At 35.4% G+C, this 14550-nt stretch overlaps 1 protein-coding gene across 2 annotated transcripts in view; it reads right to left on the bottom strand.

Annotated features, from left to right (window-relative positions):
- Nucleotides 1-2073: 2073 nt before the first annotated feature.
- NIPBL (NIPBL cohesin loading factor) overlaps nt 2074-14550 on the bottom strand; it is a 203189-nt gene continuing 190712 nt past the window's right edge. The window contains exons 41-47 of one of the 2 annotated variants that reach the window (XM_047731887.1): nt 13556-13663; nt 12915-13115; nt 9413-9559; nt 7379-7653; nt 5596-5770; nt 3620-3808; nt 2074-3057 (exon numbers count right to left, since the gene is read on the bottom strand). In XM_047731887.1, coding sequence (XP_047587843.1) covers nt 2692-3057; nt 3620-3808; nt 5596-5770; nt 7379-7653; nt 9413-9559; nt 12915-13115; nt 13556-13663 — 1461 coding nt within the window. In that variant the 3' untranslated portion in view covers nt 2074-2691. Of the gene's footprint in view, nt 3058-3578; nt 3809-5595; nt 5771-7378; nt 7654-9412; nt 9560-12914; nt 13116-13555; nt 13664-14550 lie in introns of both variants that reach the window. The other variant, XM_047731888.1, reaches the window with a different exon arrangement.

The raw sequence follows: 14550 nt of genomic DNA, 5'->3' as shown, positions 1-14550 counted from the left end.
ATATTACTTTTTTTTTTTTAAAGTTCAGAACTTCTTCTACTAGAGGTTACTAAATTGTTTTCTGCATATGTATTTTGGTATGGTAATTTTAAAAAATTAAAAAAAATTTAAAATGGGTACTTTAAAAAATTACCCATTCTTTTTCAAAATAGTAAAAAACAATTTAAATAAAAAAATACAAAAATCTCAAATTAATATACTAAAAAGTGAAGAGGTATTTGGCAGTTTTCTTTTTAATCAAATATAACATCTCTTTTCAATACAAGTCAATAAAATATGACTTGGCATATTACAGTATCAACAAACTATAGATTAAGAATGAACTTTGCAAATCCTTAATATATTTGAAAAGTTTTGTTTTTTAGATTTGACTGTCGAGGCCTTAACTTATTTTACTGTTAAGAGCTTAAAAAAAAATTCGTATCTGAGAAATCTACTTTTTGAAAACTTTGGTTTGTATATTTTAAGTGTTAAGGCTTACAAGTTATACCAACATTTGGCTTACATTGATAGCTGAAATATTGGAGCTTAGAAAATATGGGAAATTCCTAAACACAGCAATTCATGAGGCAACGAAAAGCCTTAACTACTGTGTACCTGCCCTGAAGCACATCTAAGTAGGACCCCCAAGTATTCACATACACACTAAGTATCCTTTAGGGTCTGGTTTACTTTCAGCAAGGACCATTTCCTTTAGTGCTTGATGTTCAATTAGCCAGAACAGTGAGATAATTATTCCAACTTCAAATTCAAATCCCTATTGCTGAATCTGAGACTCCATTTTCCTTATCTACAAAATGGGGATAACATATTTAATTAGCAGAGTTTTTCTAAGAATTAAATAGCACGCATGATTGATTGTCAGGCTCATAGCATTCAAAATTGTTTCTTCTTTTTTTTTTTAACCACATCTTTATTCTTTAGTATTCTACAGGCTGGACTTTATATTCTTATATTTTTTCTAATTATTAGTCTTTTACTCTTTTTGGTCAATCGCTGTTATTTTCATAAGCTACCTCAAGTCCTTTGCTGATTAAGCATATCCCAAGAGGGGAAAACCCAATTTAGTTTAGTTCTACAGAGTTCACAGTAAAAAGGAAGCAGAAACAGGCAACTAAGCAGAAAAAAGAAGAGTGGGAAAACATTTCCTTCAAGAAAATGTTCTGAAAGAATTCCACATAGGAAATAGATCCTGAAAAGTTATTTTCATTGTGGTTTAATAGGTGTTGACAAAAAGGTATTTTGTGGCAATGTCACTCTTCCTCACAAATTGAGTATTTTCATTTATTGGCCAATTTCATAAAACTTAACATTCTAAAGAGGTCTAAAAACGAACTTAAAAATAAGTACACATTGTTTAATGACTTAAATTTCAAACAGACCTTCTCCCCTGTAATTTTAGGCATTACTATTTCTGAGCATCAACTAAGCAGATCAAATGATTAAATACCCAACTCTCCCCATTTGTAGTAACAAACCGCTCCCCAAAGAGGTATAAAATGTTTAGAATAGAAAATGAATAAACATCTCAACTAGTAAAATTACTCCTTTTTCCGCATTAAAAAATAACTTGTGAAAAATGCAATGTAATTACCAAGTGTCATACTCAATTCTATCTCTAAAATAATACACGGCATAATTTTAACTAAGAGAAATGCTAGTTTCCCAAAATAGCATGATTGTTACCTTTTCCCGAGGTTTAAAAAATAAATATTACCATCATGACATCACTAGAAAGAAATTGAAGCATACAAGGAATAAACTATAGTTTCTTTTTATATCAAAATGTACTCTTGAAAATGTGTTTGGCACAGTGCTAAATCATATATAGTTAATACTAAATATTGCAGGATACAATAAAACCCTGGAGTTAACTGTTTACACCCTCTTATGGGAATGAAAATAATAGATACCAATTATTCAGAAGTCAGCCTATACAAACTGTATAAACAATACTTTATGTTTTGCTTTGAAAACCAGTGATATAATAAATTTTACATAAAAGACTGCAAAATAATATAAATGGATTTAAACAGATCTTTACAATAAGAAATTCAAATGGAAACAGACAAGTAACAAAGAGAAGTAAAAAAATTTATTGCAGTATTCGCTCCACCAGATTGCCTGGGGATCCCTTTTCTTGTATTGTTTTCAGGGTGACCTAATACATCAAAATCTACATTTACAAAAACTCCTTCTGCAGATAGGTCATAGATACTGCATGCTTTTTTTTTTTTTTTTCAACAGAATAAATTATATATCCAGGAGATTCTGCCATTTTACAGCCTGGAAAAAACAATGCTTCCCTGGAAACTGGGCTAAGCTAAAGAAAGCCATCCGCTGCTAGGTTAAACTCCAAGAACACTTTATTAAGAACATTAACAGACTAATTTCCAACATTCACTTGTTTATTTTTTAAACAGAAAGTTTTTTTTCCAAGATATAAACAATTTTTGTTAAACTATAATACAGTGGGAGTAAAAATGAACTGAGAATCTGTTTCTGCTGCACAACAGCGAAGGGAGCTCCCACAAAAATGTTTGCCCAACATTTCCTTCTTTTGTTCCTGCATCCCAGGTTCCATTCTTACTCTTCATAAAACTGATTTTTTTTTTTGCCAGAATGTTGATATTTCAAGTTTTTCTGCCTTTTAAAAAAATTCCTGTAAATTTGGCTGCATGTACAAATTCATTAGCTGGAAGTCCCATCCTTGGCGGCATACAGGGATCGTAAAGTCTGAACAACTTTATTAGTCAGCTTATTAGCACTCGTTAGAGCAATTTTTTTGTAAATAATGTCTGACTCTTTAATAGTGTCTACCCAAGGCACCAGTTTGCGGCCATCACGGCGCTTAGCCTCAGTCCAGGAGCCACTGTAGGAGCCTGCCATCCACTGAACACTGAAGCCATTGCTGGTTTTCTGTACTACTCTTGCAATTTGTGGTCGATCTTTGTACTTTGGACAGCAAATAGCGATGACATCCATGACGTCAACACTTTCATTCATCTGTGCTGCCAACTCCGTAGAGTCTGAATTTCGTTTTGACCTTCTCAATGACTAAAACATTGGGAGGGGGGAAAAAAGACGAAGTGTTACACAAAAGAATTTTAGTGAAATTTTTGTTTTTATTGCTTTTAATCCCTTGACGCCGGGAGTTGGGATTTCCCAGCACACTTCCATTGCCGGCAATGAGACGCACCGTGACCGCCAGCGCCAAGGGGTTAACATATACTTGTAAAACCATATAACTCTTAATTTGTACCCGTGTCTTTACTCTTATTGATATATAAAATTATATATACATATGAACCATAAAGCTACATAAAACTTAGCAACAATAAAAAAGGATAACACACATTAATACAATCCAAAGAAAAATTAATAACCCTTTATGCTGGATAAGTCTCATTTCTGTTTTTTTCTTTTTTATTGTCTTTTATGTTAAACTTTCTACAAAAGGATGTATAAATGATTAAGTAGAGAATCTCTATCTACAAAATGTTTTCTCTCATAAGTATTACATTACTTGGTGTACATTTAATAGACTGACATATATAAGCACATAAAAATCATTTTACGTAATACGCTGCGAAATACGTTGACTCCTCCTCCGCCTCACCCCTGAAGTGCCTCCTCCTCTATCCTCCCCATCACTTTCATCATCTTCTGTCTCTGCTGCTGCATTATTTTTAGGGCTGCCTCCTCCAAGCAGCGAGGTAATTGCTTTGTTCCGAGCATTTGTACTAGCTGACACCTCCCCTTCTTCTTCCTCTTCATCAGGGTCCAGATGTTCCATGAGAAGTTTGAACTACAAAAATTAGATATGAATTTAGAGTTAAGTAAATAATCTTAAAGAAGAATGTTAAGTCCTTAAATACTTCCCGTTTAATTTTTTCCTAAATCTTTTCAAGGCAGTAGTTGTGTGTGGGTCTAGTTTAGTAGCTAAATAGATTTTAGCTATTGTCCAAGACAGGGCCTGGCAAATATTTTTTATAAAGTGCCAGATAGTAAATATTTCTGGCTTTGCAGGCCATATGGTCTCTGTCATTACTACATAACTCTACCAGCATAGTGTGAAAGCAACTAGAGACAATACCTAAACGAATGGGCATGGCTATTTCAATGTACTTTATTTAAATGGACAGTGGGGGAAAAACAAAATTAACAAACAAACAAACAAACAAACAAACAAACAAAAACAGGCAGTGGGGGCCAGGTTTGGCCCACAAGCTGGAGTTTGCTGACCCTGGTCCAAGTTCCCAAGTAACCAGATGATTAATAATTAATTACTGATAGACATCTTTCAAGTTCCCTACCCCCTTTGCCCTCTGCTAAAATAAGAAGATACAAGAGGAAGAAAAGGATGTTAAAGAATTTAAAAAGAGAACTAAAATTATTTTCAGCTTTGGAATGTAAGGTTTGCAGTCAATGAATAACATGAAAAGCACTTCGTAGGTTTCATTGCTTAAAAAAAAGTATTTATTTTTGGAGAGCAAGAAGACAGAGAGGGCGGGAGAGAGAGACAGTGTGTGAATAAGGAATGGGAGGGAAGGGGGAGGAAGGAAGGGAAAAGGGGAAGCAGATTTCCACTAAGCAGGGAGCAGAATGCCGAAGTGGGGCTCTATCTCCTGATACAGAGGTCATGATGGAAGCTGTAACCAAAAGTCAGACACTTAACTGACTGAGCCACCCAGGTCCCCCTGTGTAAGTTTCATTCTTGGTCAAAAATATTATTAGTTATGTTCAGCTCCTTGCTTTAAGTAGATTAAAATAAAAAAAAATATTTTTATTTTTTAGGGACAATCTCAACCCCCCCCATGTTTTTAAACATAAAGCTTTCTTGTAATAAAATATACACAAAACTTGCCATTCTAGTGATTTTAAGTATTGCCATTAAGTATATTCACAATGTTGTGTAATCATCATCACCATCATTTCCAGAACTTTTTTCATCCCAAACAGAAACTCATTCTGTACCTATTAAAACAACAGCTCCTCATTCCTTTCTCCCCCACTGGGGCCCCTGGTAACCTTTTCCATTTTCTGTCTCTAGGAATTTGCCTATTCTTAAAGATATTTAAAAAGCACACTTTACGTACACATACTCTCACATACCTGCTAACTGAGCATTTATGGAGGATGCATACAAGTGCATAAGCCTGTATTACACTTCTGTAAGAACACGTGAAAAAGCAGGAACACTGGTTGCCAGGAAGGAGAGCAAGAGAATGGCTGAGGAGTGCAGGAGGATGACTTTTCCTGATTTTTGCTTTTAGGAACTATAAACCATGTAATCTACTGAATTAAAAAGAAATACATAAGTGGGCATGGCTCTTCCCTGAAACTTGCCTATAGAATCTCATTCTCACTAAAATAACGTGAGTGGTGGACCAAGCGTTTTCGAAGACAAAATGTGATGCAATGGGTGAAGTGAGAACGGCAGGCAGGCTTCAAGTAACTCGTTAAAACCACATAGAGAAAAATAATCCTGAGAGTTCATGAAGCTTCCATGTAAGGGAGGGAGCTATCTCCACCCAAAGAATTTAATTTTCCAAAAAGTATTATTAGAAAATATACTTTGGTTTTAGTACTTACGTCTAGATACTGTTTTACTATACTCCTCTTCACATCTTCAGTGATTTTGGAATTAGCCATATCACTCCGCAGAAAGTCCAGTGTTTGTTTGGGATGAAAATGAATTCCTGTTTTTCGGTTTATCGCCTTATCATACACTTTCGCAGATTCAGATGGAGAGTATTTCTGAATTTTACTGTTTTGGGAAAACAAAGTCATTGACTTTAACATTTTTTCAGGCATTTATATTTAAAGTGATTGTAGTTAAACATCACTTACTAATAATTAAACTTTTTGTCACAGAGATTTCAACCAGTGAACTTCTACACAAAAGTAATTTTAAAAAGGGACGTAAAGACATAAAGGCAAAGATTAAAAAGAATAATATGCTCTTGTTTCCAACAGTATTTGTCTTAAATAGAGGGATCATTTAAATGTAAGTAATTTCTCAAGTCTGTTTTGAATACCATGATCATGACTGTAGAACAGTTTCAATATAAATACTGGTTTACCTCCTACTTTCTTACCCTCCCAACTCCCAACTATTCATCCTCTACACAGCAGCCAGAATGTTTACAAACCTGTTTCATATTATTAACAACTTTGGCTCAAAAATCTTCTCAACTCTCTAGCACTGCTCCAAGACCTTACAAGGTTCTACATTATTTTGAACTAGTTGCCAATATTGAACATCAAGGTATTTCTCATAAAAACCTGGATTATCTAGCTTCTCTTGAAAAAGTGGAAACTCCTGGCCACATCATGCCCACCTTCTTCCATGGTAACAAACTGATGAATGTCTGAGTAATACCTAAGCCCCTTAAATAAAACATTCTCTTTCTAGTATGCCAGAGAATTTCTACCAAATCTACTTTACTCTGTTTCATGGTCTGTCCTCTAAGAACATATATATGACTTTGTGATTCCTAGTAAAGGTTTCCATGAATATGAAAAATGACCAAAGTTTCATGGGTATAGGCAGAAAAAAAGATACCTATAGTCACTAATCAGGGGTAAACTTACAGGGCATTCACAACAATCAGCACTTTCCTATCTCTTACTTTACAGAGTACATTAAAGACCATTTGGGTTCTCTTGGAGCTTAGTCTAGTTGGTCTGCATCTATTCTTTATTCATAGCTCTTTGAAAACTTAAATTTGCAACCTATTTTAAGATTAGCCTAATTTTCTAGTAAGATCTATTTAAGGAAATCAAAGTAAGTTCTTTCACTTACAATGCAACTAGTGAATGTTTTTCCTCTCTTTTTTAAATTTTTTTATTTTTTAATTTTTTTTAAAGACTTTATTTATTTATTTGACAGAGAGAGATCACAAGCAGGCAGAGAGGCAGGCAGAGGGAGAGAGAGAGAGAGGGAAGCAGGCTCCTTGCTGAGCAGAGAGCCCGATGTGGGGCTCGATCCCAGGACCCCGAGATCATGACCTGAGCCAAAGGCAGCGGCTTAACCCACTGAGCCACCCAGGCGCCCCTGTTTTTCCTCTCTTAAAGAGCAAACAAATTGTGGTATATTACAAACAAAATATTATACAGCAACAATAAGGAACAAACTCCTTCTTTTAAAAGGGACATTTTAAATATGTAAATGTGCAATCAAAACTGGGTTTCATTGCTAGAGGGGAGAGGGTGGGTGGGATGGGGTGGCTGGGTGATGGACATGGGGGAGGATATGTGCTATGGTGAGGAAAAAAAAGATTACACACACACACACACAAAACAACTGGGTTTCATATTTCTTTGTAATTTGAACAGGATAAAGTTTTTCCTCTAACTGGTTATGTAACCTTACCTATCAGAAAATCCACAGAGATTCTTCAAATGTTGTTTTAACATCAGAAGCAATAAAATACCCTGGGAGACATTTGCAAATTCAATTAAAGGAGCTGAATTTTCTGGCAAACATTTCATCACTGAATTTATATCATCTTCTGAATCTGAATCTGAATCTGAATCTACACGTTTTCGTGACTTCCGAGGCCTGGAAACTTCTTCTTCACTCTCACTTGACTCATTTTCCTTACCAGGTGATGATTTTCTCTCTTTCCTTTTGTCTTTTACCATTGACTGGGGGAAAAAAAGGAAAAACAGTAACAAAATACCACTAATAAATAATTGTGCTCTATTCATAATCATCAAAAAGCATCTCTAAATTAATATTTTATATACTGAAACCTTCTGACTTTCCATGAACAACAATTAGGTTCCAAGACTAAACAAAGTCATATATAATCTATATAATCCACTGCTCTGATGCCCCCCTCCCCAAAAGCTCTTCTCAAATATCGAAGGGAAACAATTTTGTTATAGGATAGAGATGAAATACAAATTAGTTATAAAAATATCAATTTGGTACAGGCAAACCACTAGAGGAAAAACACTAATTATAATTTAAGTAAGGGCACTTAATTTAAGCGCCTGGTTGGCTCAGTCAGTACAGTGTGTGACTCTTGATCTCAGGGTCATGAGTTTGAGCCCCACGTTAGGCATACTCATTATTTAAAAAAACAGTGCTACATATAATTTAACTGAAGAGAATATAACAGGCTTGAACACCCCAACTTCTATCAAACTCTCCCTTTTAAGAACTTCTCAATAATATGCAACTTTTCTTAAGTTAGTTAAATTCTGTGGATTTTTTTTTTTTTTTTTGTACTTTATGAAACTGTTAGCTCTTAAAAAGAAAGTCAGCTGGATTTAACAGAGGGGAAAAGACCAGATTACAAAGCAATTATTACTGTTTAAGAAGAAATAAAACTGGAGAAACATTTACAAGTATATTCACAACAGTAAGTGAAGTGAAATAAAAATATGATGACTAAAGTTTCTGGGAAATTATTAACTTCTCAAACTTTAAGGGGCACCTAGGAATTCTGTTAAAAATGCAGACTGTTTCAGCAGGTCTAGAGTGGGACCTGAGGTTCTGCTAGTTCTAACAAGATCTCAAGTGAGGCCAGTGCTGCTGGGTCTTGGTGCACACTTTAAGCAGCAAGGGTTTAGTTACCTCTATAATTCCAACCCTTGGGTATTATAATAATCTCCCTGATTTACTACTGTGATCAGGGGGAGCTCTGAGCAAAACAATTTTGTAAAATGAGATCTACTTGCATCATCTGGCACATGAAAATATTCCAATTAATTTTTAAATAATTAACTGATGCCTATGAGGTGTTCAAGTGCTATACTGGATGCTGTTACAATGAAACCAATTACATTTCCTCCTACAAACCGTAAGAGAAGACATACGGAGAAAACTGGGTGAAGATTTTGGGCACAAAATACGCCAGTTCCGTTATGATACTAGTGTTCAGGGACAGGAGATCAATAGTATTATACATTTTGTTTTTCCTTATAAGTAAGGTATCTATTTATATCTCTTCAAGTATACTATTGTGATCTATAGCATTACCAGACTTCTAGAATAGCAAGGTGCTTTAAAATGGGGTTTAAATGAATATATGAATGGACACCAAACACTTAAGATCAGTGCTTAAAGTAAGAGAAAAAAAGAAGTGGGATGGCTTATCAAAAGAATATATATTTATATATTTATATACTATAAATATATATATGTGTGTGTGTGTGTGTGTGTGTATTTCCACTTAAATGATCTGGAATGGAATGGTTTTAGGTCTTTCTTAATAGAAATGAAATGGCAACCCACTTCTTCTCCCCAATTCAAGCACTGCCCCAATTTTAATAAATTCATTTAGAAAGACTTTACCTGTGAAAAGAAAAAAAAAAAAGAACAATGGAAACAAAACAGTGAGAATAGCATGCCTGCACTTTGACAGATGCATTAAGAATAGTAATGTGTGTAACTTACCTCCTTGAATGACTGCAGTAGGTTACTACCAGAAACTGAGAGTGTAATGTCTATATGATGCATTATAAACAACGGCTCTTCCTGTGTCTGGTATGGAAAACAGGCTAGATTGTCTGCTATATACAAGAGCATATTCACTTCTGTTTTCTGTAAATTTTAAAAAAAGGTACACATGTTTAGTGGATAATCTAGAAATCCATCCAAAAAGCCTTTTTAGAAAAAATATCAGAGGGCACTTTCACCTCAGTCAATGTTTGAGAAAGAGAAGGGTAGGGGAGGGAGGGAGAGAGCAGGGGAGGGAGGTAAGAAAAAGGGATGAGGGGGCACATAATTGGATTTTATAAAATAATCTTATACCCATTTAAAGAGATTTCATAATGACTTATACCATGGACCTCAAGAAGGGAAGAGGTGAAATTTTTCTGTGCACCCACGTGGAATTCCCTGTAGTATTCTTATAAAGTATATGTAATTTTTATGATAAATCCATACCACATCAGAAAGTATACATATGAATTCATAATGATTTGTCATTGTGCTTCTAAAAGTTTAACCCATATGGAGATCAGTTACACACAGTTACTATTCTGCCCTCAAAAATAAGTGGTAATCATAGTACTAACATGTGGGTTAAAAAAAATCAAAGTTCATGTATTCAAAAACATTTGCCCATTTCCTACATATCCAGTATCAGTCATTCTGACAGGGCCATAGTATAGTCTCACAAGATAAAAACTCTGAGGGAGGCAAAATTTAAGGCAAAAGTTATGGTTACTACTAGTTGTTTGCTTTAAAAAGAAGTAATAGAGACTTTCAGCATTTCATAATCATATAGAATGAATATAAACAGAAACGCACATTAAAATTTAAATTCCTTTAAAACACAGCTTAGAAAAAAAAAAAAAAGGGAAAGAGAAAATACAGCAGTCAAAACACACTCCCCTCCCTCCTGCCATCTCACCTATTGTGCCATGCAAACAATCCAAAACCCAACTGCGGCATCAGCAACAATAAAATCCCAAAGGACAAATGCAATAAACTTGCTAACACTCTACGTTTTGTTTTTTAAATATGTATCAATTCCTAAGTGTTAAAATTGGGGAAATGCAGCCATAGGACTCTACCTTGTCTATTAGTTTTAACACTAATTTATATACGTATTTTTTTCTCCTAAAACTGAAAATGTTCAGGACAATTCTGAATAAATCTTTTTAAAACTCTGAAATTCTTCAACTTTGGTTATAAAAAAGTCCTATATTGCTTGTTCCTTAAAAAATCAAATTTCTTGGGGCACCTGGGTGGCTCAGTGGGTTAAGCCTCTGCCTTCAGCTCAGGTCATGATCTCAGGGTTCTGGGATCGACACCCCCGCATCAGGCTCTCTGCTCAGCAGGGAGCCTGCTTCCCCTTCGCTCTCTGCCTGCCTCTCTGCCTACTTGTGATCTGTCAAATAAATAAATAAAATCTTTAAAAAAAAAAAGAAATTTCTTAAAAGAATACTCTAGAGCTGCTCCTGCCATGTCTTCCTCACCACTCTCAGTCACAATCAAGCTTGTGTCCCTCACTCTTTGATGGCTGCCATCTAATCTCGCCCCATTTCTTTTTTTTTTTTTTTTTAATATCTATTCTCCTTGACTTCTGAGTAGTACCAGACATTACTGTCCACCCTTTCCTTCCTGAAATTTTCTTCTTCCTTAGTTTTCTCTTCCTACCTCTTTGACTAATCCTCTAAGTCCTTCTCAACTCCTTTTCAACAATCCTATTATTTTCTCAGGTGCTCAGGACAAAAATATTCCAGTTATCCTTTGACGATTCTCACACAGCCTTATTTGATTTATTACTTCTTCACAACACTTCTTTTCTTTCTTACTGTCATCATAATAGGTCAATCCCTTGTTGCCTCCAGTGTGAACACAATGCTAAAAAAAAAATCCATGTTCCTGAAATGCTCTTTGGCATCTGTCCTCTTCACTTTATTTAATGCTTTTTTTTGTTTTTCACTGTCTACAAAATCCTCCATAAACCATGCCTCATTATGACCTTTCTGCTCCAGTCAAATAATAATCTATTTGTTATTTTCCACACATTCTTATCTTTGTACCTTTATTATCTTTTTACCCCTGGCTTAAGCAGTGGATCTATCTCATTTAACCTCCCAGGCCTTCAGTGATTTGTTCCTCCTCTGACATCCTTTGTTGGGACTAGTCAGGACACAGCACTGCGTTATGACAGCTGAATTATCAGCTTAGCACTGTGCATGCCGCAGTGACAGAATACTGAGCTAATGACAGAGAGCAGGACAATGAAACCACACAGGAATGAAGCTCAGGAGACAAGATAAGGACTAGAGCAGAATCAACAGTACAAACCACCTGGCACATAGAATATGTCAACCTTAACATATTTACTTCCTTTATATTGCGTTCTATCACCACAATTGGAGGGAGGTAAGATCAGTGAGGGAAGACTACTATATCATACCATTTCCACTCCTAGCATGATGATGCCCTCTACACAATGAATACTTAATACTGATGATGATATGATGATGGTGGTGGTGGTGGTGATGATGAGGATTATATTTCAAGTATTTCTGAAATAGATGCTTGTAATATTTATTTGCTAGATCACGTACAAAAAAATTTCACGTAGCACTTAAAAAGAAGAGGTCTCGTAAGGTATCTACATTCTGGCAATTTAAATTTTATTTTTAAAAATTCTAGTTTGGGGATAATAACAAAGTCAACCTTTAAGTGATTAAAACACAAAAAAACCCCACAACCCTTCTTTTGTTCTTTTCAAAACTTTACACACACACAGGCTAACTGGTAAGCTCTATGTGGGCAGATACTACATCTGTTCCATCTACTATTTTATCTTCATCTCTTAGCATGATGACTACCACACACAGCAGGTGCTGAATAAATATTTATGTAAAATGAATGAATAAATTAAGAGATAAGTTTAAAGAACAGGTTGTTCTATTTCCTTCTATTTTATTGGACCTGGCCAATGCAACTTGTACAATAACCCAAAGGATCAAAACTGTAATTGCACAAAAGTGGGCTCTTCATTAAGGAAGTCAAGTTGAACAAATTAGGATCTCAGCAGCCAAAAACCTACAACAGTTATTTTAACAATATTTGGGCGTAACAGAAATAAGTGCAATTTCACCTTATTTAGTGAAGTAACGTATCCCCTGCTCCCAAGTGACAGTTTAGTGATTGAAAGTTATGCTTAAAGGAACTGTTACCAAAGTTTAATAAGACATTCAGTATGGAGACACAATTATATTTTATCCCTCACTGTATTTGTACTCATGCAAAATTTTCCCTCCCAATTTGACTATATACCTTATAATTACTACAGGAGATGTAAAGAAACACATACTTAATACAGTCATTATTATTTACTAAAATGGTAATATTTTCAAAATGGTCACTACTTTAGGCATAAAATTTATAGAACATTTATTTTCTTAAAATAGTAAATTTTTATGCTTACAGCTGTGTCATCAAAGAGGTTGAGTAAAGAAATCAGAAAGGCCCGTCTGTGCTGGCGGTTTCCACGGATCATGGAGTAAAGGTGTGAACATAAAGCACTAGAGGACTCATCTTGTCTGAAACCCCTTACAGGATCTTTTAGGCATGTGTTGATTGCCTGTTGTACCTGGTAAGACATCTTCATACCAGCCACTGCTTTCATCTGAAATCAATAAAAGCCTCATTTTTGACATGGAAATTAAGAGTCAAATTAAAAATATGCTTTGAGCATTATAGCCAGAAGTTAACTCCACTGCTTGGCTTTCTTATTTAAAATAATAAAATCATGGAACTCAAGTGGCAGAAGGAATATCAGAGATTACCTATTGCAACCCCCTTATTTTATGTAAGAAAAAAATATCAAGAACCAGAAGAGCCATTACTGCCAACTTCACACAGTAGGGACTAGAACCCAGTCACCTCTAGCTCAATCTTAAGAGTAAGTCTTAAACACCTTGGGTGACAAACTTAGTTGCATGTTTGGAAGTAAATACTATGCAAAAGGTTTTATTCTAATATGAATATGGACAGAACATTTATCAAGGTAATGGTATACCAAAGAAAGACATTCAAGTTTAGGGGATACAATTTAAAAACACATACATGAATGAATCCAGCATATTTTTTGTCTATTTCCACAAGTTGCTGATCAGCCTTGTTCCTCATAGCTGGTTCCGGGTCTGTTCCCATAGCAATTAAATATGGTACACACTAAAATAAAAATAAAGGTATTCTTGTAGTGCAAATCAATCAACAAATAAATAAATAAGTGAATGAAAGGATTTTTAAGACATCACAGTAGTAAAAGCTCTGTATGATCATGACATATATAAAACTCGCTGTATACTGCGATATACATATTTAGCTTTACAGGCCTTCCTATAAATGTCATATCTTAGTGTTCTTTTAAAAATGATTCATCTTGGGGCAACTGGGTGGCTCAGTGGGTTAAAGCCTCTGCCTTCAGCTCAGGTCATGATCCAGGGTCCTGGGATCAAGCCCTGCATGGGGGGGTCTCTGCTCAGCGGGGAGCCTGCTTCATCTCCACCCCCCACCCCCTGCCCGCCTGCCTCTCTGCCTACTTGTGATCTGTCTGTCAAATAAATAAATTAAAAAAAAAAAAAAGATTCATTTTCCCTTAGATTTATCTTAAAGGGAAAAAAAAAAAAGCAATGAAGCACCAGCAAAAATACTTATGTGGTGAAACTGAAACAATTTCAGTGTGAAGCAAAGGTTCTTTAAACATAGAGCTCCTAGGGGCGCCTGGGTGGCTCAGTGGGTTAAGCCGCTGCCTTCGGCTCGGGTCATGATCTCAGGGTCCTGGGATCAAGTCCCACATCGGGCTCTCTGCTCAGCAGGAAGCCTGCTTCCCTCTCTCTCTCTCTCTGCCTGCCTCTCCGTCTACTTGTGATCTCTCTCTGTCAAATAAATAAATAAAATCTTTAAAAAAAAAAACAAACATAGAGCTCCTACACTAAAATTATCCACTTAAGATTATGACATATAATACAAATATATAATCCAATACTTTTTCAAGGTTGACTGAATTTGGTATGTAAAGATAACATAGGACACAAAGTAACTTGTCTTCCATATTT

Source organism: Lutra lutra, chromosome 5 (genome assembly GCF_902655055.1).
Source record: "Lutra lutra chromosome 5, mLutLut1.2, whole genome shotgun sequence".
Classification (NCBI taxonomy): Eukaryota; Metazoa; Chordata; class Mammalia; order Carnivora; family Mustelidae; genus Lutra; species Lutra lutra.
The sequence above is the reverse complement of the archived record's forward strand: the minus strand, read 5'-3'. Positions and strand labels throughout refer to the sequence as shown.